At 43.0% G+C, this 23,859-nt stretch overlaps 1 protein-coding gene across 1 annotated transcript in view; it reads left to right on the forward strand.

Moving 5' to 3' along the window:
* Positions 1-1,435: 1,435 nt before the first annotated feature.
* LOC125454131 (probable E3 ubiquitin-protein ligase HERC4) overlaps positions 1,436-23,859 on the forward strand; it is a 45,136-nt gene continuing 22,712 nt past the window's right edge. Inside the window, exons 1-12 of the mRNA XM_059651105.1 lie at positions 1,436-1,725; positions 5,631-5,790; positions 8,840-8,913; positions 8,994-9,215; positions 12,084-12,175; positions 13,834-13,961; positions 14,898-15,004; positions 16,497-16,561; positions 19,165-19,292; positions 20,380-20,439; positions 21,592-21,700; positions 23,336-23,525. Coding sequence (XP_059507088.1) covers positions 1,506-1,725; positions 5,631-5,790; positions 8,840-8,913; positions 8,994-9,215; positions 12,084-12,175; positions 13,834-13,961; positions 14,898-15,004; positions 16,497-16,561; positions 19,165-19,292; positions 20,380-20,439; positions 21,592-21,700; positions 23,336-23,525 — 1,555 coding nt within the window. The 5' untranslated portion in view covers positions 1,436-1,505. The remainder of the gene's footprint in view (positions 1,726-5,630; positions 5,791-8,839; positions 8,914-8,993; positions 9,216-12,083; positions 12,176-13,833; positions 13,962-14,897; positions 15,005-16,496; positions 16,562-19,164; positions 19,293-20,379; positions 20,440-21,591; positions 21,701-23,335; positions 23,526-23,859) is intronic.

The following is a 23,859-nucleotide window of genomic DNA, read 5'->3' on the forward strand; positions in this document are numbered from 1 at the left end:
TCAATGTGGACTTTACCAGTTTCAAACCCTCCCCACCGCTGGCCTCATCCCATGACCAACACTCGCTCTCATCCCCAATTCCTTGACCTGTCCATCTTCTCTCCCACCTATCCGCCCCTCCCACTTCACTGACCGATCCACACCACTGCCTACCTGCACTCACCTACCTTCCCCAGCGCTACCCCTCCTCTATTTATTTTGGAGTTCCCTTGCCCTCACCCTATTTCGCAAGAATGGCCCCGCCCCGAAACATCAACTTTCCTGCTCTTCTGATGTTGTGCTCCTCCAGCTCCACAGTGTTGTCTCTGACTCTAGTATCATTTGTTCTTACTGTCTCTGATGCCAACTATGTTTGCCAGAGAGATAGAGGCACAGAGTGTGTGTGTGACACAGAGGGAGGGAGAGGACTGGCATAGAGGCGGGGAGGGAGGGAGAGGAGTGAAACAGAGGGTGGGAGGGAGGGAGAGGAGTAATGCAGAGGGTGAGTGGGAGGGAGAGGAGTGATGCACAGGGTGGGAGGGAGGGAGAGGAGTGACGCACAGGGTGGGAGGGAGGGAGAGGAGTGACACATACGGTGGGAGGGAGGGTGGGAGGGAGGGTGAGGAGTGACACAGAGGGTGGGAGGGAGGGAGAGGAGTGACACAGAGAGAGGGAGGGAGGGAGAGGAGTGGCATAGAGGGAGGGAGGGAGGGAGAGGAGTGACATAGAGGGAGGGAGGGAGGGAGAGGAGTGACACAGAGAGAGGGAGAGGAGTAATGCAGAGGGTGGGAAGGAGGGAGAAGAGTGACACAGAGAGAGGGAGGGAGGGAGAGGAGTGACACAGAGAGAGGGAGGGAGGGAGAGGAGTGACATAGAGGGAGGGAGGGAGAGGAGTGACACAGAGAGAGGGAGAGGAGTAATGCAGAGGGTGGGAGGGAGAGGAGTGACGCAGAGAGAGGGAGGGAGAGGAATGACACAGGGAGTGGGATGGAGGAACAGGAGTGACACAGAGAGAGGGAGGGAGAGGAGTGACACAGAGGGTGGGAGGGAGGGAGAGGAGTGACGCAGAGGGGGGAGGGAGGGAGAGGAGTGATACAGAGGGTGGGAGAGGAGTAATGGAGAGGGTGGGTGGGAGGGAGAGGAGTGACACAGAGAGAGGGAGGGAGTGGAGTGACACAGATGGTGGGAGGGGAGTGACAGAGAGAGGGAGTGAGAGGAGTGACACAGACGGTGGGAGGGATGGAGAGGAGTGACACAGAGGGTGGGAGCGAGACAGGGAGAAGAGTAATGCAGAGGGTGGGAGGGAGAGGAGTGTACACAGAGGGTGGGTGTGTGGGAGCGAGGGAGGGAGAGGATGACACAGGAGAGAGGGACGGAGAGGTGTAACACGGAGGGCGAGGAGTGACACAGAGGGTGGGAGCGACACGGGGAGAGAAATGACACAGTGGGAGGGAGTGAGAGGATGACACAGGAGGGAGGGACGGAGAGGACTCCGGATGAACAGTTAACAAGCTGCTGGCGGACAGATGATGTTGTGCTGGGGAGATGGCGTGTCCTGCCAGCTAGGATTAAGGCACCAAGACACTTCAGTGCCGCAGGAAGTGGAATGTCTCCGGAACCGGGCGGTGAAAGCAGCCTGCTGTGGAGAAAGGCACTCGGTGTTCCTCCTGGGCGATGGCACCGTGTTTACTTGCGGCGAAAACGGGAACGGACAACTCGGGAGGCAGGAGAGCGACTTCTCCATCGGTAAGGCATCTGAGTTGGGGGCTGCAAACATTGCACACACCTTCCATATAAGTCAGTTTCCATCTCAATTTGACACTGCATTATGACAATGGGCAACTGATTCTGCATTTGTTTCCATATCGCAAGTGACTTTAGCCCTCCTTGACATTCCTTATGGAATACTGCACGCAAAACGAACTGTTAAACCGTCAATACAAACCCAATGACAACGGAATGCGCTCATTTCAGTTTAGTTTTTGTATTCGAGTCCCCTTAGATATCCACTTCACAGTGACTTCGTTTCGCTTCCTACTTGTACAGTTTCGTTTTCTCCCTGGGTTGCAGTTTCCATGAGCTGTTTTGAGCGCAGTAGTTTCGATCTCCAACGAATACGCTACGACGTGCACTGTTCAAAGTATCAAATTGTGACAATAACAGCAACATTAGCTGGGAGTTGGAATCATCCACCGCAACCCTCTCTCCGCCTCCCACTCGTGGGAACAAACTCTACCTTTGCAAAGCCAAAATGACCGTTCAAATTGTGTGTTGAAGTTAATGAATTTTAATTCCAGCCGACGCCGATCCTCGCCGCCCCTCGTCCCAAAAGGAAATCTTTGAGCCTCTCCTACAACTGACTGGGTCGAAAGTACTGAGCCACATTACATCAGAACCAGCTGCCCTGTGGGTTCATTTCCGGTCCAGCACTATTAAGAGCTGTAAACAATACGATGTGTGTTAGAATCATACAATGTAAAGACGCCGTTCGGCCCATTAAGTCTGTACTGCCAAAACTGCATTAAATCTACTCGAGTCCCACGTTCCAGCGCTAAGCTTATAGCCTTGATTGTTAGGACATTTCAAGTCCTCTTCTCAGTACTGTTTAAAAGTTGAGGAGGTTTCCCCACCTCAACTAATCTCCCAGGCAGTGCATTCTTGATACCCACCACCCTCGCTGGGTGAGTTTTTCCGCAAGTCCCCTCCAAACCTACTGCCTTTCCCCTTAAAAGTGTGCCCTCTTGTTATTGATCTTCAAAGTAAAGACAATAACTGATCTTTATCCACTATATCCATGCCCCTCATAATCTTATACACATCCATCAGGTTCAGGCCCATGGCCTTCTCAGAAACATTTTGGCATGTTATGGAGACTGGCAATCAGAGCTGGCTTGGGAGGGGCTATTTAGAGCCGTAGGAAATCTCATTTTGGCAGCCTGTCTATTTAATGTGGCCAAAAATGGGACGTCTAGAATAAAATTTCACCTTTATTCACTTGGCAGGACAGAGACCAATTTGGCACCCCATAAAATCTGGTGACCACCTAGTTTGACTATATGGTTGGGTGAGTCCTGCTGGTAATAGAGATGTGATAGTTGTAGCAAACCTGGGTGGATTGGATTGCTTTGGACTAAAGGTGCATATAGCTTTCCATCGCTGAGGATTTACCTCACTTTGTGCAGACTAATTTAGAGATTCGCCAACATCTTCCCTAATGCATCATTCAACTTTGGGACACTAGAGGTGAGCTGAAAGGAGCTTGGTCATTTCTTGCCTTGTCAGCTATCCCCACATTCCATCAGTGATTTCACTTTTAATGGCATATTCCCCTCTTGAAACCTTCTGGTGATTCTTGAAAAGGTTCATCTCTCGGAGAGAAGGGGTTTTGTTCCCACTCTGGGACATATTGGTTTCAAAACATGTCCGTTAAAATGTAGGTTGTGTGATATGGTGTGACTTTATTTTCCTCTGATTTTCCCCTTTGCTCAACAGAGAGGCAATAACCTTCAAATTAGCTATTTCCTGCAGTGACACATCAGAGATTGGAAATTCATCTGATCAGGGAGTTGCAACCCAGACTGCCATATTGCCTACACAAGTGCCTAGACCAGTCCGATCAGAGCAGCAACAAAAAATGAAGGTGTGTGGGAGGTGCAGTACCTTCTCGGAGACATACCTTAGCAATCTTGTAGCTTTCAAATGGAAACTCTGAACCCATGCCCTTTAGCAACTAAAACGCAAGGGCAACTGATGCATAAGGGACGCCACAAATTATATGATCTGTCCATGTTGCACACACCATCCCGATCTGGAACTACATCACCGTTCCTCCACTTGCTCGTGCAATGTCTTTGAACTACCTTCCTAGCAGCATTGTGGATGTCTATACACCCTAAGGACTACAACGAGTTAAGAAGGCCACTTGTAATCGCCTTTCTCAAGAGCAATTAGGAATGGGAATAAATGTCGACATAGTAAGTGGTGCCTATATCCCATAAATGAATTTTTAAATGTATTAATATACTGTTGCATAGACTGAGAGCTAAGACAAAATAACTTTCACACCACACAAACGACAGGTAGTGACCATCTCCAGTTTAAAAAAAACAATTTAACCAGAACCCCTTGACATTTAGTGGTAATATCATTACTGAGTCACCTACATACAACACCCTGAGGCTAAACATTGGCCAGAAATTGAACTGGGCCAGTCATATGAATAAAGTGGCTCCAAGACTAAGTCAAAGGCTAGGAATACTGCAAAAAATAACTCACCTCCTGACTCCCAAAGTCTGTTCAACATCTACAAAGCACATAAAAACCAAAAGAACTGCAGATGCTGTAAATGAGGGATTAAAACAGAAATTGCTGGAAAAGCTCAGCAGGTCTGGCAGCATCTGTGAAGAAAAATCAGAGTTAACATTTCCGATCCAGTGACCCTTCCTCAAAACTCAAGGCACAAGAGATAGTAGGAACTGCAGATGCTGGAGAATCTGAGATAACAAGGCCTGGAGCTGGATGAACACTGCAAGCTAAGTAGCATCAGAGGAGCTAAGAAACTAAAGAAGGGTCTAGACCCAAAATGTCAGCTTTCCTGCTCCTCTGATGCTGCTTGGCCTGCTGTGCTTATCCAGATCTACATCTTGTTATCTACAAGGCACAAGCCAGGAGTGTGATGGATGAGCAACTCTAACAACACTCAAGAAGCTTGACACCATCTTGGGAAAAGCAGCCCACTTGTTTGGTACCACATCCACAATCATACATTCCCTCCACCACTGACATTTGGTAGTCACAGTGTGTACTATCTGCAAGATGCACTGCAGAAATCCACCAAAGATCCTGAGACTGCACCTTCCAAACCCATGACCTCTTCCATCTAGAAGGACAAGGACAGCTGGCAAATGGGAATAGCATCGCCTGCAAGTTTCCCTCCAAGCCACTTCCCATCCTGATTTAAGGTCATAGAAGCATACAGGTCTACAGCACAGAAAAAAAAAGCATTTCAGACGTCAAGTCTGTGCTAGTCAAAAGCAACCATTTAACTGTTTTAATCCCATTTGGAAATATATCACTGTCCTTTCAGTGTTGTTGGATCAAAGTTCTGGAATCCTCTCTTAATAGTATTGTGGGTCTACCTACAGCACATGCACTGTAGCATTTCTGGAAGGCAGCTCACTGCCACCTTCTGGAGGGCAACTGGGAACGGGCAATACATACCAGTTCAGCCAGTGACGTCCACGTCCCATGAAAGAATAAATATCTTAAGAATGTGATACTATCAGAATCAATGTGTTCACTTTTTAACCAAGTGGATGCTTCTGACAGCACTCAAATCTCTAATCTTTCCCACTTCAGCTCAATTGTGTAGAGCCATTGTGTATGATGAAGGAACACAGGATAATTACGGAAATATTTCATCTGAACTCCTGGAACCTGCATGTGTCCATATATTCAGAGGGCTATAAGGAAATTTTGGAATTCTTAGCTCTACGATTACCGATGATTTTAAAATCAAATGATATGGCTGAGAAAGGATCTCATAACAAACTTATTAATTTGTTTATATTGACCAAAGAATGGTCAACACGTGATGTAATTTTCATGATGGATAATGCATGCATGTCACTACTTAAGCTTTTGTTTTATAGGACAGGTAATGGCTCTGAGCACAGAGGAGGTTGTCCATGTGGCATGTGGCAAGCATCACACCTTGGCTCTTTGTCAAAATGGATCTGTCTTTGGCTGGGGAGCTGGAACGTATGGGCAGCTGGGCAATGAGAGATGCTGTGGTATTGTTCCTTATCCAAGGTATGAACAAATAGGTCCAGAATGGATATGTATGATCCAATGCTTGCATACTTTCATAGAATCATAGATTATAGAATCCCTACAGCATGGAAGCAGGCCCTCAACCCAACAAGTTCACACCGACACTCCCATCCAAACCATCCTCCTAATTTACACATTCCTGTACACTATGGGTAATTTAGCATGGCCAATCCACCTAGCCTGCACATCTTTGGACTGTGGGAGCAAACCAGAGCACCCGGAGAAAACACACGCAGACACGGGGAGAATGTGCAAACTCCGCACAGACAGTTACCCGAGGCTGGAATCGAACCCGGGTCCCTGGTGCTGTGAGGCAGCAGTGCTAACCACTGAGCCACCGTGCTGCCCCCAGAAACATTTAGATACTTCACATGAGGGAATTGAACCCCTGCCAGCCACGTGGCAGCCAGGAATACGATTCACTACACTACTGAAGACAGCGTTGTTGTTAGCTAAACAACAGATGGCTCTCTAAAGGGAATGCACTTATTGTTACAATTGCATACCAAGGTCTGCCTAATATTACTTTAGTTACTCTTTGACAGAACACACTAGAGCTCTGTAAATAACAGCAGTAAGGTGTGGGGAGAGGGTGGCAAGGGTGTTGGTTTGCACATTCTCCCTGTATCTGTGTGGGTTTCCTCTGGGTGTTCTGATTTCTTCCCACAGTCCAAAGATGTGGATTGGCCATGCTAAATTGCCCGTAGTGTTCAGGGATGTGTAGATTAGGTGGGTTATGAGGAATGGGTCTGTGTGGGGTGCTCTGAGGGTCACTGTCGACTTGTTGGGCCAAAAAGCCTGTTTCTACACTGTAGGAATTCTATGAAGCACTGGAGAAGCTCCATATCTGGCAGCATCTGTGGGAGAGAAAAACAGAGTTAATGTTTCATGGGAGCAGGAGTAGGCCATTTGGCCCTTCAATGGCACTGCCATTCATTATAATCATGGCTGATCATCCAATTCAATAGCTAGTTCCCACTTTCCCCCATATCATTTGATCCCTTAGTCCCAAGAATATCCAACTCCTTCTTGGAATCATACAGTGTTTTGCCGTCACTGCTTTCTGTGGTAGTGAATTCTACAGGCTCATCACCTTCTAGGTAAAGAAGTTTCATCTCATCCTCTGAAATGGTTTACTTCATATTTTAGACTGTAACTCCTGGTTCTGGACTCCCCTGTCATCAGGATCATCCTTGACCGTATCTAACTTGCTCAATTTTCAAGCCTGTTTCAAGTCCAATGTGACTCTTTGAAGAAGATTCAAACTTCATCCCCCACCAAATCTGGGGTTTTGCACCTCATGTGTGAGTCTGGTGTAGACTGATGAGTCAAGATTAATTCGCATGACTAGTGAACAACTGCATTGTTGTTGTATCATTTGTCTAGTGGGATAGTAGATAACAAATTAAATAGACTGAGCCTCTTGTCTTCAATTCCTATATTTCTATGGAAGTCAAGAATGCCAATAGGAAAACAAGACCAATGGCTGTTAGCTCTTCATAATTCTCAATCTGGTGTGATTATTTAGTCAACTTTGGAAAAATAGCACATCGCAGTGGGTTTCCCACACAACGCGAAACTTGTAAAATGCTGAGGAGAGATTATAGTTGCCATGTCCCCAGTGATCTGTTCCTTCTAGAGCAATTTTTCATGAATACCAGCAACAGGATGTCGAATAGGAACAGAAAGACTACAGCCAAATATGCTGATTACACAAAATAAGTGGAAAGACAATTTACAAGAGGGACACAAACAGCTTACAGAGCTCCTGAGATGCTGCTTGGCCTGCTGTGTTCATCCAGCTACACACTTTGTTATCTTATACAGAGAAATATTCATCAGTTAAGTAAGTGGCCAAAAATGTTGGCAAATGGAATATATTGTGGGAGATTGTGATGTTGTTAATTTTGGAAGGATGAACCAAAAAATAGAGCATTATTTAAATGGAGGAATAACTGCAGAATACAAAGGGGCTTGGGATTACTTGTGCACAAAACATAGAAAGCTAGCGCACAAATGCAGGAAGGCAGATGGAATATTGGCCCTTATTTCAAGGGGGTTGGAATATAAAGTTAGGAAAGTCTTTCCGCAACCAGATAAGGTGCTGGCGGGACCAAATCTGGAGTACTGTGAGCAGTTTTGGTCCTCTCATTTAAGGAAAGATATTCATGGAGTCAGTTTAGATAAGGTTTGCTGGGATGATCTCTGATAGAAAAAGATTGTTTCATGAGCAAAGACTAAACAGGTTGAGACTCTACTCACTGGCGTTCAGAAGAATGAGTGGTGAACTGATTGAAACAAATAGGCTTCTTAAGGGGCTTGATAGGGTATATGCTGAGAGGATGTTTCTCCTTATGGGAGAGTCTAGAACCAGAGTGCAAAGTCTCAGAATAAAGGGGTGCCAATTTAAAACTGAGATCATGGAATCATAGAATCTCTACAGTGCAGAAAGAGGCATTTTGGCGCATTGAGTCACTACTCACTCTCCAGGAAACATCCCACCCAAATCCATCCATCGCACCCTATTCCCGTAACTCTGCATTTCCCACAGCTAACCCACCGAGCCTGCATATCCTGACACTATAAGGCAATTTAACATGGCCAATCCACCTAACCTGCACACCCTTGGCTATGGAATGAAACCAGAGCAACCAACAGAAACCCAGGCAGATACGGGGAGAACATGCAAACTCCACACAGGCAGCCAACCAAGGCTGGAATATAACCTGAGTCCCTGGTACCGTACTGTACGGCAGCTCCGAGATGAGGAGGAATGTCTTCTGTCAGAGGGTTATGAGTATTTGGAACTCCCTGCCAAGAAGTGTATTTAAGGCTGAGATGGATATTTCTTGATCAGTGGGGGGATGAAGGGTTAAGGAGAAAATGCAGGGAAGTAGATGTGAGAAACGTTGGATTAGCCATGATGTTGTAGAATAGAAATGTGGCTACCTGCCAATGTTAACTATGGAGTATTCTTCATGCAGTTTGTTTTGAAAGAATTGAAAAAAATACCTTTTTTGATTTGCAGGAGAGTAGAATTGGCTGGCGTTCCAATAGTACAGGTTACGTGTGGCCGTTTCCATTCCCTGGCTCTTTCTAAAGGTAACTCATTATTACTGATCACAATGAAATTTTCTGCATCATTGGACAGTCTAATGGAAATGTTTGTCCATTCTCTTTAGGTGGTGTTGTCTATTCCTGGGGACAGAATACCTATGGCCAGCTTGGTCTTGGCAAAGACATGTACAGCCAGATACAACCCCAACATGTCGTCTCTCTCACTGGAATTCCAGTGGCACAGATCGCTGCAGGGGGAAGGCACAGCTTTGTTCTGTCTCTCTCTGGGGCAGTGTTCAGCTGGGGAAGAAACAGTCATGGACAGCTGGGCCTCAAGAGCACAGTGGGTAAGAACACGCTGAAATGCATTTTCTCCTCGGGGTTAACCAGATACACGCAGGATCAGTCAAAATAGGCTTCTTGTCAACTCTTGATGCTATGTCACGCTAATAACTTCACACAGGAAATAAAGCTGAAGGAGATCTGAAAGATTCTCGAAATATATATTCAGCCAAAGGGGAGGTACAAATCATTGGCAACACCCATGTTTGTTGCCTATCCCTATCTACTCTTTGAAGGCAACCAGGAGTCAATCACATTGCTGGGATCTGGAATCACATGCAGACCAGACCAGGTGAAGGTGGCAGATTCCCTTCTTTAAAGGACGTTAGTGAACCGGATTATATCTTACCGTACTTGTTAGTCGTTCCACGGTCACTATTACTGAGATTATTCTTCATCCCAGGTTTTCCTTTGATTAGTTCATTGAAATTTAAATTCCAACAGCTACAATGGAATTTCTCCATGTTTCATCAGAAATTAACAGGACTTCTAATAGCTGAGAAACAATACCACTATATCATCATCTTCCCTAGTCCTGGGCAGGGAGGGATCACTAGTAAGACAATTTTATAGTTATTTTATTTTTCTTCCATCTATTAACTCGTTGCCAATTCTGATGACAAGCCAACATCACAAAGGCGCAGTGGTTAGCACTGCTGCCTCACAGTGCCAGGGACCTGGGTTTGAGTCCACCCTTGGGCAACTGTCTGTGTAGAGTTTGCACCTTCACCCTGTGTCTGTGTGGGTGCTCTGGTTTCCTCCCACAGTACAAAGATGTGCAGATCAGGTGGATTGGCCATGTTAAATTGCTCCTTAGTATGCTGAGGGAAGTTCAGGGTTACAGAAGTAGGGTAGGGCATGGGAACGGGTATGGGTGGGATGCTCTTCAGAGGATTAGTATAGCCTTGATGGGCTTGATGGCCTAAATGGCCTCCTTCCAAATTGTAGGGATTCTACAACTATAGTTCACCAATTAATTAACTTATTAAAAATTGTTTGTGGGATACGGGTATCACTGGCTGTGCTAGCACTTATTGCCTAGCCCAAATCACCCCTTGAGAAGGTGGTAATGAGCTGCCTTCTTAAACTGCTGCAGTCTTTGCAGTGTAGGGACACTGACAGTCATGTTACAAAGCGAGTTCCAGGATTTTGACCAATTGACAGTGAAGAAACGGTGATAAAATTCCATGACAGGATGGCATGTAGTTTGGAGGAGAACTTGCAGGTGGTGGTGTTCTCAAGCATTTGCAGCCCCCGACCTTCAAGACAGTAGCAGTTGAGGTGTTGGAAGGTGCTATCAAAGTAGCCTCGCGTGAGTTAGTGCAGTGCATGTTGTACACAGTGCTATTTCTGTGCTTTGGTGGTCGAGAGTGTGAATGGTGAAGGTGGTGGATGTAGCGTCAGTCAGTAGGAATACTTTATCCTGGATGGTGTTAAGCTTCTTGAATGTTGGGAAGAAGACCTAAGAAGCTGATAATAGATATAGAAAGGTGAGTGGGCAAAGATATGATAAATGGAGTGCAATGTTAGAAAGGCTGAAATTATCCATGTTATCAGAAAGAATAAAAATAAAATCATTTTATCTAAATGGTGAAAAGTTGCAGAGATCTGAGAGGCAAAGAAATCTGAATGTCTTAGTGCCTGAATTGTAAAAGGTTAGTGTGCAAGTACAGCAAGTAATCAGGAAAGCAAATAACATGTTCCAGATTATTGTGAAGAGAAGTGAATGCAAGAGTATATCAAGATAATAAAATGTGAGGCTGGATGAACACAGCAGGCCAAGCAGCATCTCAGGAGCACAAAAGCTGACGTTTCAGGCCTAGACCCTTCATCAGAGAGGGAGTTCCCATTATCTCTGAATGCAAGAGTAGGGAGGTTATGCTTCAGTTAGATAGGGCTTTAGTGAGACCACATGTAGGGCACTGTGTATAGCACTTTGTCACCATACTACAGAAGGATGCTAATGTATTGGAAGCTGTTCAGAGAAGGTTTACTAGGTTAGTACCTGAAATGTGTGGATTGTCTTCAGGGGAAAGGCTAGACTAGCATCCCCTGTAGGTTGGAAGAGTCAAAGATGGCTTAATGAAACATGTACGATCCTGAGGGCATTTGACCAAGTGAATGTCAAAAAGATATTTCCTCTTGTGGAAGAATGTAGAACTAGAAGCCATAATTTAAAAATAAGGGATCACCCACTTAAAACAGAGATGCGGAAAAGCTTTTCCTCTCAGAAGGTTGTGAGTCTTTATCGGTCCCTCACTCAAAAGGCAATGATGCAGAATCTTTAAATATTTGAAGACTAAGGTAGGTAGATCCTTCACCAAGAGGATGAAAGATTATCAGGGATCCGCAGAACTGTAGAGTTGAGTTAAAATTAAACCAGCCATGATCTTATTGAATGGTGCAAGTTCAAAGGGCTGAGTGGCCTAATCTCGTTCCTTGTTTGTATGAGTGTTGTTGAAGCTGCACTTATTCAGACAAGTGGAGGCCATTCCTTCCCACTCCTAACTTGGAGATGTGTCTTGTAGATGGTGAACAGGCTTTGAGGAGACAGGAGGTGAGATATCAGATCATTCCAAACCTCTGAGATGCATTTATAGCCACAATATTTAAATCGCTGATTCAGTTCAGTTCAGCTTTTGGTCAATCGTAACCTCCAGGATGTTGATTTTGGTGAATTCGGTGATGATAATGCTATTGAAAGTCAACTTTTCATTATATCTGTCACTGGCAGTTTAGCAGTCCTTATAGTTTATCATCTTACTTCCCTGTTGCTGGTTTGGTGGAGAGTGTGACACTAACATTCTGATTGGTAAAACTGCTGAATGCTTAGTAGAAATCTTCAATATTAAAGTAGATTATCCTCTCAATAGATAAAGTCAGCCCGTGTCGTGTGAAGCAAATGAAGGAGCTCAGAGTCACGTACATCTCTTGTGGGAATCATCATACCGCTCTACTAACAAAGGTATTCTTTAGTCAATAAGCTTATTAGGGCCTTCTCAATACTGACTGGCACATTTGAGATTTAGAGGCAAACTGAAGTGATTAATTACCAACTTACTTCAGCATTTAAATACAAAATGTATTTTTGGTGAAGCTGTCATGAATTGATCTGAGGGAAAAAATACTTCAGTGAAACTTAGGAGCATTATATGCAAAACCAGCTCTTATGGGCCTCAAATGCAATGGTTTGCTAGAGGGTGGTTAAGAGGTTAACCACATTGCTTTGGATCTGGAGTCATGTGTACGTAAGACCAGGTGAGGGCAGCAGAATTCTTTTCCCAAAGGACATTAGTGTTATTCATGGTTTCATAGCCACCTGGTTGCCTGGATTATCTTTCAGTTCCAAATTTTAATTTAATTCCCAATCAACGTATGGTGTTATTTTAGGGCAGCATGACGGCTCAGTGGTTAGCACTGTTGCCTCACAGTGCTAGGAACCCAGATTTGATTCTGGCCTTGGGCAACTGTCTGTGTGAAGTTTGCACGTTCTCCCCATGTCTGCGTGGGTTTCCTCTGGGCACTCCCATTTCCTCCCAAACACCAAAGATGTGCAAGTTAGGTAGATTGTCCATGCTAAATTGCCCTTAGTGTCCTGGGTTGTACAGGCTATGCGAGCTGACCTTTGGAAAAGCAGTGTTACAGGGCTAGAGTAGGTGGTGAGGGTCTGGTGGGAATGGTCTTCAGATGGTTGGTATGGACTTGATAGGCCAACTGGCCTGCTTCCACATTGTAGGGATTCTAATTCATAATTATCACTAGCTGCTGCAACTCCAAAATTTCAGCTCAGGGTCCCAACATTACTTTGGATAGCTGTTTATTCACAATGTCTAACCTGTTAATCCCCATTGTCCTTCACTTTGTATATTGGATGAATAATAGATTGTGCAGACTCCTGTGCTTTGGTGAAGGTTTAAAAGGTGCATTTTCTCTGTATGTTTAAAATTAAGAGGCAACTTTATCCCTTATCTGTCATTGGTTTCAGTTGGGATGTTTTTCTATTTAATTGCACATGTTGTTGTTGTTGTTGACTATTTCATTAAGAGTAGTGAAATTGTTGCTGTCGCAACCAATGTGTGACTCTTTCAAGTCCAGTTGCTATGATGTTGACAATACAACTCAATAAGTAATTGAGCTTTAAGTCCAATCCCTCCCAGACCAAGTGAATAGATGGTAATCTATCGCAGGGTGCAATGTATTTCCCTGGGCACATATGTACTTTTATAGATGTAGATCATTGCATACATTTTATTAAGGCTGAATAGAAATGAACTCAAGTTTAGAATTAAAAACAGAAAGTGCTGAAGAGACTCAACAGGTCTGTGGAAACAAAAACATGATTAACATTTGTGAATAATGAGCATCAGTTCAGAGAATCACGTTGGACTCGAAATAATTATTCAGTTTCTCACTCCATAAATACTGCTGAGCCCTTCCAGCACTTTTTGTTTTTATTTCAATTTTCTAGCCTCCACAGTGTTTTGCTTTTGCATTAACAATTAGTCCCTGCCCTGACCCAAAAAGTGGGGAAGGAAGATTCTGGATTTCCACCATTCTGTGTGTGAGGAAGTGCTTTTTGATTTGAACCCGAATGGCGTAATTCTGATTTCTACCTTGATGTAGAATGGAAGTGTGTTCACATGCGGAGAAGGAAGAGCTGGGCAACTGGGACTGAGCACAAAAGATGATGTGAACACCTTTCAGAAGGTAGACCAAATCAAGGACGAGGTATCGCAGATCGCCTGTGGCAGGTAATTGGCACTGGATCCTTGACAAACAGTTGGCTTTGAGAAGGTTCACTCAGCTGTATGTAGGATCTGTCTTATCAGCAAAGGCCAAACAGGTTGGAACTCTAACCACTGGATTTCAGAAAAATGAGAGGTGCGGGGCATATCGAGTGGAACCCGGAACATTAACTCTGATTTCTCTTCACAGATGCTGCCAGAACTGCTTGGCTTTTCCAGAAATTTCTGTTCTTGTTTATGATTTCCAGCAGCTGCAGTTCTTTCGGTTTTTTTTTGCTGCTGCATTCTGATTGCAGGATATTATGTCCCAGTGCCGGGTGCCAAAGGGGGCAGGTACACTCCCATGATAAGTGTGCTTTAGAACCAACTATTTTATACTACCACTCTTGTGATAATGTGATGTAGAATCCCCTGTTTCTTATTGCTAATCTTCCCTTTGATGAATGAAGAATTATTACCTTCATTCAAAGATAAAGTGTTAATTACTTCCGATTACCATACCTTAAACAAAAGCAATCTGTGGAAAAGTGAAATAAAAGTCCCATGTTTTCATTACTTCCAGCCCTGATTGTTTCAATTTGTTTCAGGTTAGTTTCTTATTTCCCTCCATTTATGAACTTCGCTTCATCAAAACTGGCACTTGTCCCTTATTCCCATCAACCACTATGCTCGATGACCAACATGAGTTCCATGTCTACTAACGTCTGCATTTAAAAATTCACAGCCCCATGTTCAAATTCTTCCAACAAATGGCAATAAATGCTGGGCCAGCAGCAAATCCTATGAATCAATTTTTAAAACTGATCCAGTGATAGCGGGGTTTTGTTGTGTGAATGACAGGGTAACATCTAAACCTGCCACTTATGTGTAAGCTAGGAAGCAGCGCACCTGATTGTGTGACTCAAAAACAACTGATGTTATTTGCTGACTTGTATCCTGTAGTTATCACACCCTCGCCTACATCCCATCCTCTGATCTTGTGGTTTCGTTTGGTTTTGCAATCAATGGAAAATTGGAGGAAAGTTCAACAAACAATCATATTCATGCAGGTACCAGTGCAATTCATTCCAAATTTCATTGTAGTTTGACTGCAAATGCTGTTTACATCAAATTTGCTCCATTTACTGATTCTAGCTGAATGCATTTGCTACTTCCTTTTGGCACTTCCTGAATGTAATTTCTCAGTGGCTCAGTGGTAGCACATTGTGTGTCTGACATCAAGTCATCCTCTAAGACTTATCTGCAAACCTTAATACTGGCACTCTGGTGTAATGCTGATTTCTGAAGAAGGGTCCAGACCCGAAACGTCAGCCTTCCTGCTCCTCTGATGCTGCTTGGCCTGCTGTGTTCATCCAGTTCTGCACCTAGTTATCTCGGATTCTCCAGCATCTGCAGTTCCTACTATCTCTTGGTGTAATGCTGTAATCATTTTTTAGATGAGACTTTAAAAATGAGAACCTATCTGCCTGCTTGGTTCGAATTCAAAGACTCCAGAGGACTATTTGAAGATCTGGAGAATGATCATGCCCTTGCAAATATTTATCCTTTGATCAGCATCGCAAGACATTGCTCACAATCACACTGTTATTTGTGGAATTCACTGAGCACAAATTGGCTCTCTCAATTTCCATATTATAATCCATGACTATGTTAGAAAAAAGCCTGAGGTTGGTTATCTCTGTCAGCTGGGCCATGGCTTTGCAATGCAGTGTGATACCTCAAGTGTGGGTTCCATTCTTTCACCAGCTGTGGTGACCAGGAAGGCCCCACCTTCTCAGCTTTTCCTGTGGCTCGAGGTATGCTGATCCAGAGGTTAAACCACCACCAGTCACCCCTCTCAAATTGGAGAGCAGCTCTATGGCCTGTTAGGGCTAAGGTGACTTTACATCCTTCTAAAAAAATGTTGTGAGACATCCCTGCTAGTTGTGAAAGGTATTACGTAAATGCAAGTGTCTCTTTGTATTCCTTACAGTGTTAATTTAAGATGAAAATTACTTTAAATCAGTAACTTTCCAGCCAGAAATCATTGAATATGCTAGCCCAATGTTGTTACCATCTGATTTTCAACAATCCTTTCGGATTTCTCCCTTCCTTTCTGGTGTCATGTTTGTATTTCTCTCTTTGTTTGTTACTGGCTGAACAACCCAAGGCACTGCGCATGTGGATTCAGGAATAAGGCTCGATTTTCCTGCTGCATTCATGTATAGACAGAGACATCTGCAGGCACTGAAACAGTTTAGGTTCATCAAATGATAGGAACATGTAGCCTTAGGCGCTCCAGTTTCTCTGATGGTTTACAATGGAAAAGTTCTAGCCAAGTCCATCACCCTGAGGCAGAATATTGATGACCAAATTTGTTAAGGAAGCAGATTAAATGTATGTTAGGTGATAAATGTTTTCTGTCAAATGCTCTTAAGATATCTACTTCTATCAGGATTGCTGGTGTGATCACATTTTTCAGATCTATTTGCCAGTTTGCTTTGTTAGAGTGAGGGTGCATCTAAATAGGTCTAACTGTGCCAAAATATTTCTTTCTTGTAGAGTTACAGAATGCCAAAATTTACAAGATTTTTGCAGGAGCAAATGCCAATTTCATTCTCACTCAGGTAAGTTCAGTAGCCATCTGCATAGTTCAATGTTAATGCAAAGTGACTGTGTATTGTAGTCTTCAAATCATGAGACAAGAAAAGAAGCTATTTTCTGATCAACCTGTTCAGAGATGTTATTGCACACCATTGGAAGAAATGGAATTTGAACCCAGGGTTCCTGGCTCAAAGGTAGGGATACTGTCACTACAAGCTTGTCTCATTTGAATTAACTTCTGTAACTTGCCAACATTCTCAGATTCCCTGTTTAATATGAAATATTTAAGCCAGGCATTCCTTCACACCTCTCTTTTAGCTTCACTTTTCTTCATCCTCTGATTTTCCTTTCGAGTGAGACAGTAGACTTGTCCTATTTGTGGATGTTAAAGATCCATGGTCACTATTTCAAAGAAGGGCAAGAGAGTTACTCCCAGAATTTCGGCCAATGTTTGTCTGGACACCATCACTTTGCTGTTTGTGGAAATTTGCCATGCCAAAATTTGCTGCCACATTTCTGACATTATAAGAGAGTCCAAACTTCCAACTTATCCATTAGGCTGTATAGGGCATTCTGAGGCTGTGAAAGGTGCTATGTAAATGCAAGCCTTTCTGTTTGTCCTTCTTCTCTGTTGGAAGACATTTACTTATGTCAGTGATGTGTTTCCATGGGCTCCACTGGCAAAAGGGCAATTAACTGTACCTTCCTTGAAAATCCTTTCTTTGTATGTGTTCTGAAGTTGCAACTGGGAAGACATGATTGTATCACTTGGTGCGTCACTCCCCAATCCTGGTGTTGGCCCATGGCCACTTTGCAACTTGAGCACCTTGCGGGTGTGATGTAGAGTTGAAGTATCACAGGAGTATCCTCCTGCCTAGTCCACAAGGTGAGTGGTGGCACATCTTCCACTACAGTGACTGGATTGGCCATTTGTAATCCTATGGTCTTTCAGAATTGCTTCTTTCAACAATATCCCAGCTGGTACATTGACCAGCTTTGTCATCAGGAGGACTAACCATGAGGGATTTGCAAGGAAGAAGAATGGGGAAGACAGATGGCATCATCCCAAACTGTTTAGAAGTTGTCACAAAAGCCAACTTTATAATCCTGGCCTACTTTCTCAAATGTAGTTTTATATCTGAAATACTAGTCTTGGATGCAAGAGGCAACAGTGGACTTGTCTACTAATGGAATAATACAGGACGCCTATGTGTGTAATGTAGCTCACTGAATTAGCAGGAAACATGAGGCCAATAAACTATATTTCAGGCTAAACTACTAGTTGTGTTTATTTTGAGAAGTAGAATTATAAAAATGAGACATGAGGCCAGTAAACCAGTAGAATGTAGAGCTGAGCACTCTGGCGCTTAGGGATAATAGCTGTGGATTTTGAGACATGAATTGAAGAGAAAGGGTGTCCATTCCTTGAAAGTGCTGTTCAATGGTTAATGTTCAAGACCATCACATCATACCCAATTCCTATGGTGTAATCATAATGCCATAATTTCAAAGTTGCACTTGGCTTATTTGAAGATGAAGGCAAAAAGGAAAGAGGTCTCCTCAGAAAATCAAAGCCCCCTTTTTCAACCACAGACAAAAGCAGAGTACAGATACAAATTCTAGAGATCCACCAAGATTATTACAAAAGCATACAATTGGCAATTTGAAGTAATGCTCCAACTGCTCTGACAAAGTCCTAACAAGTATCTCCAAAATTGCTGGGGTCCACTGAATAACTATACATAGAAAGCTGACCATACAAGAACAAAGAGAATCTACCAAGGGCAAGTCAGGTTGCACATACTTAACTAAATGCACAATGCAGCGGATTCTTGAGATATTAAATAAAAGCAGAAAGATCTCAGCAGGTCTGTGAGCATTTATGGAGAGGGAGATGCAGGGTTAAAATTTTAAGTCTATTATGACTCACTTTCAAAGAAGAATTATATTGGGCTTAAAATCTTCACTTTAAATTCACCCCAAATCCATTCTTCAGGAGGACATTCAAGCTGCATTTTACAGCTGAAATTCATGGCAAAACTTACAGAAGTTCAAACATAAGATCATTCCAAACCCTCCTTGCATGTATAACAGATGTACATTTGTTCACATTCTTCCTGGAATGAGGGCAAACTTTTGGATATCACTGGATGGATTCCAGATAATGTTCAGATTATGTTCCTGACCTCTGGTATTCAGATTAAAGTATATTTCATTGTATTCTGGTATTAGCATTTATGTCATTTAAACAGGATACTCATTGTTACACTCTCTGATGAAGGGTCTAGGCCCAAAACGTCAGCTTTTGTGCTCCTAAGATGCTGCTTGGCCTGCTGTGTTCATCCAGCTCCTCACTTTGCCATCTTGGATTCTCCAGCATCTGCAGTTCCCATCATCTCTGATCACTCATTGTTACACTGTTGGATGCTGGATTCATCAAATGTGAGATCAGTATCTCTAGTACTTTGGACTCGTACCTGGGTTATATTGTACAATCAGTAGTTTGCTATTATGTATATCTTTGTATTTATTTAACCAAGGTCACACAGGTTACCTTGAATGAACTCGCTATTGCTACAAAAATCTCTCAGTTCACTATTTAATGGCTGATTACTTGCTTTCACAGTGTCCAATGCCTGCAGCTGATTTCCGTTGCAGGGACAGTGCGCAGCAGATTCTCACATTGAATGAAGCTATCGTCAACAAATGGATCAACACAGCTGATTACAGCAAAGAAAGGGATGAAGCAAAAAAGTCAGCACTGCTTATGCCAGTTCTTTAATCTTGAAGCATTTTTTAAAAAGATGAATTCTCACACATATTAGAGCTATGAATATTGGTGCTTGCAAAGCCTGTGAAGGTGTAATAGTGGATCACTTTAATAGCATGGTCTTACAGATAGAATTATAGAATCCCTATAGTGCAGGGAAAAGCTATTTGCCATATCAAGTCTGCACCGACCCTCCGAGCATCCCACTCAGACCCACTCTATCCCTTAATCCCCCATTTCCCATGGCTAATCTACTTAGCCTGCACATCCCTGAACATGATAGCATGCCAATCCACCCATCCTGCACATCTTTGGACTGTTGGAGGAAACCAGAGCACCCAGAGGAAAACCATGCAACCATGGGGTGAATGTGTAAACTCCACACAGACAGTCATCTGAGGCTAGAATCGAATCCGAAGCCCCGGCACCGTGAAGCAGCAGACAGACAACAAGCTATTTTGGTCATGGACAGGTAAAGTTGTTATGATAGAAGAAGGTCATTTGGCCCATTGAGTTTGTGCCAGATCCAATTACTACCACGACCGCCAATCTTCCCAGTCACTCTTCGATTTTATGTACATAACCTGTTCCCTTTAGACAACTACTTTTGGACCTGCTTGCACATCCTTTCAGCCAAAGCATTCCAGATCATAACAGCTGGGTATGCATTTCTCTTCTTGTGACTTCTCATGTGGTTAGCTCAATATTTCAGCGATACCTCTAAAGGAATCAACTTGCCAAAAAGAAAGCACACAATGTTAAATCTAGGACTGTCCCCTGTGCTCCATAATAACCTGCAGACAAGGAGCACTTGCATCTAACTGTCTTTCATTTAGATAAGTGATTTTGAAACATAGTGACCTAATAAATATTTTTAAAATGAAACAGATTTAGTGAAAATTATTGATTAATGTCTCCTTCACTGAACAGAAGATATCAAACACATTGTGCATGCTCGATAATTTTTCACCTTAGAATTATACAACAAGTTTTTGTTAGTGATTTGTTAGTGGGTATCGCAGTCTAAATACACTAACTAGCTGTTAACACTTTTTGTCTTTCATGTGAAAGGGAAATTGAAATAGTATTCTCCTCCTCATCCTGTGTCACTGGGAGTTTTCTGAAGCAAAGGTGAGTGAGACAGACACAGAGCTAATAAGTTAATCTAAACAGTCATAGAGTCATGGAGCTGTACAGCATGGAAATAGATCCTTTGGTCCAACTCATCCACGCCGACCACATGTCTGAAATAAATCGAGTCCCATTTGCCAGTATTTCGCTCTTGTCCCTCTAAACCATTCTTATTCGTATACCCTACCAGATACCTTTTAAATGTTGTAATTATACCAGCCTTCACTACCTCCTCTGGAAGTTCATTCCATATACACATGAAAAAGTTGCTTCATAGATCCTTTTCTAAATCTTTCCCCTCTCACCTTAAACCTATGCCCTCTGTCTTTGGCCACCACTCAATTTTATTATATCTGAATTGTAAATATGATAAAACTCTGCCATTTGTAAATCCAGGGCTGGAGAAGTGCTTCACAGCCATTGAGATCCTTGTGATATGTCATAAAGCAGCAGCCAAATTGTGTGCAGCAGGGCCCAACAAACAGCGGTGTCAGAATGACCACATCATTTGCTGTGGTGTAATGGTTAAGGGATGAATATTGGGCTAGCTCCTCTGATGCTGCTTGGCCTGCTGTGTTCCTCCAGCTCCACGCTGTATTATTTCTGATTCCAGCATGTGCAATTTTTGCTATTTGTGGGATATTTCTGTGCCTTTTCTTCAAAATAATGTCCAAGGACTTTTTATACCCAAATGAGAAGCCTTGGAATACAGTCATATCTGTACTTTAGACAATATGGGACTCTCTCAGCTGAACTCTGGCATGTGAGCCTACAGACATGACCTCTGACTCAGGATAAGAGTGGTACAAATTGTACAAACCGGCAATGCTACAGGAGTGTTGAAAGGCCACGTGCTGGATTAGCACCTTGTCACTGAAGCTAAACTGGCATTTTAAAAAATGTTGCGATTGGAAGAAAAGGAAGTTAGCCAATAACCTTACCAGAACAAAAGTACAGCTCACTACATTGGTTCACTCCTTACCATCAAAGAGTGGTAATTCAAGCTTTAGAGACAGTCTTTACACAGCATGTGAAATAAAGGATCACAGTCTGCTTAAGTGAAGGACTTAGAATCATTTCAAGTGCCGACTCTTTTTGTGCTGTAAAAGATTATGTCACAGTTGTAGTAAAGTTTTGAAGTTTACCTTCTAGTGATAATGGAGACCAACCCAAAACAGGGACTGACCTTTTGAGTGTTGACGTGGAAGCAGCCAGGGAATTATTTAGGAAGCTTATGATAACGGACTGGATTGTCAAAACAGTTAAGTATTTACACTGTTTCATTAGGATATCTAACTGTTTCACACTTCCTTCTTATTGTTTATTCAAGACTGATTATAGTGTATAAAGTGCATATTCATCTTACAGCAGTTAGATTTGTTAATTATTTCAGATTAATTTAAATGAGTAAAGTTGAAGTGATAAAGCCAAATGGAACTTCCTATATTCTAAATATAAAGATGGAAGCTCAATGCCTCTTTACTGGAAAGTGAGAACTTGAACTGTAGTAAACCATGTTCTCTCCCAGATCCTCTTCTTCATGAGACTCCTATCCTGCTGACTTAACCCAATTCTCACAGAACTGACCACCAACTGGCCCTGAAGTTAGTGTGTGCTATCGGTTCCCTTTTCTCAGTTACTGTTTCTCTTGTCTTCCAATTCTTCACTCTTCACAGAAAGACACCCGTCACCCCTGCCATCCTTAAAAATTAGTGCCCCATCTCCAGTCTTCCTCTCCTCCCCACAGTCCTTGTCCGCTTCTTATTTCTCAACTCCATACTGCTCCTTAAAAACCTTGCTCTCTAACACACCATCAGCTCCTGCATGTGAGCTGATAAGCACCTATATTGAACTCACGACTAACTCCCCCCCAGCTGTGCCTGTCAGCCGGCCTAATAGCCAGTACCAGTTCAGCAGAAACTTCACCACAGACTCTGTTCCATTCCTCTGCCTCGCAACTGTTTGAGACTGACCAAGCTGTTCACCACCTTGGTAAGGCCAGTCCTAGTGACGGGTTCCGACACAAAATGTTGACTTTCCTGCTCTTTGGATGCTGCCTGACCTGCTGTGCTCCTGCAGCTCCACCTTTTATCAATTCTGACTTCTAGCATCTGCAGTCCTTGCTACCTTCAGTTCACGACCTTGATGTCTTGTTGACAACAACACATCTGCATCAATACTAAGACTGTCTATTTCCACCCTTCGTGACATTTACCACTGAAACACCACCCCTGCATTCATAGCCTCAGGACATGACTATTGCAAAACACACCTGGCTGGCACCCCATTTTCCACACTCTCTAAACTTAAAGCTCATTCAAAACTCTGTGGCCCATATCTGTACTCTCACTATGTCGCATTAATCACCATTCCTGCACTGCCCCTGACATCGGCTCCTATTGAAGCCAGGCCTTGAATTTAAAATTCTCAGGCTTTTACCTCCCTTTCTCTTTTACGTCTTCCATGCAGACATGCACTCTGAGATATATGCACTCCTCTAATCCTGGTCTCCCGTGCAGCCCTATTATTAACAGCCCCACCACTGGTGGCCATTCCTTCAGCTACCAAGGTAACAAACATGTCCATCTCATTCTCCATGTAAGAGGCTCCTTAAGACCTGCCTCGCTGACCAAGTCTAGGGCTATCAGTCCTAAATCTCATTGTCATATTTTATTCCATCAGAAGTACCAGGGACCATTTTACTACGGCCAAAGCAATTTATAAATGCAAGTTTTTGTTGCTGTCTGTGAAATGTGTTTCATGTGCTGCTGGGAATACTCTATAGATCTTTATAGTTGTACTTTATGAACATATTTATTAAATTAATAGAGTTAAATGAGTAGAGTTACTAATGATATGTTGGTTCACAGTTTCAATTAGTGTATTTGCTTTCCAGATAATTCCATTTCTGGCATGGCATTTAATCCCAAATCTTAAGAACTTGTGTCATGACAAAGAAGCACTGATGATTTATTTGATTCTGCCAGAGAGTTCCTTGATGCAATACAATGAAACTATGCAAGATATGCTTTCTGTCTATGTGGGAGCCATTGAGAGGCTAAATGATGCTTCAAAAAACATTCTGAGTGAGTGAGTGAACAGAAATCCACAATGTTGCTCTTGTGAACCTCTACAGTGATACAAATCAAATTAGGTTTTGAGAAAATGAAAAGGAAGAATCTTAGTAATACATTACAGAAGGCAGCAATTTAGGATAATTGGCAAAAGAACCATAGGTAACATGAACGGAATTTTTTTATTCTTTTATTCTATCTTGACCAGAAAGGAACTGCATAAACACCTAAAGATACAATATCATCAATGTGAAAAGTCTGGGACTAGCTGGCAGGCATTTAGAGGATGAGCCTCAGAGAATAGTGTCCTCTGTTCAGTAGCCATTCAATGATTTCATGACTTTTA

Source organism: Stegostoma tigrinum, chromosome 1, assembly GCF_030684315.1.
Source record: "Stegostoma tigrinum isolate sSteTig4 chromosome 1, sSteTig4.hap1, whole genome shotgun sequence".
NCBI classification, from domain to species: Eukaryota; Metazoa; Chordata; class Chondrichthyes; order Orectolobiformes; family Stegostomatidae; genus Stegostoma; species Stegostoma tigrinum.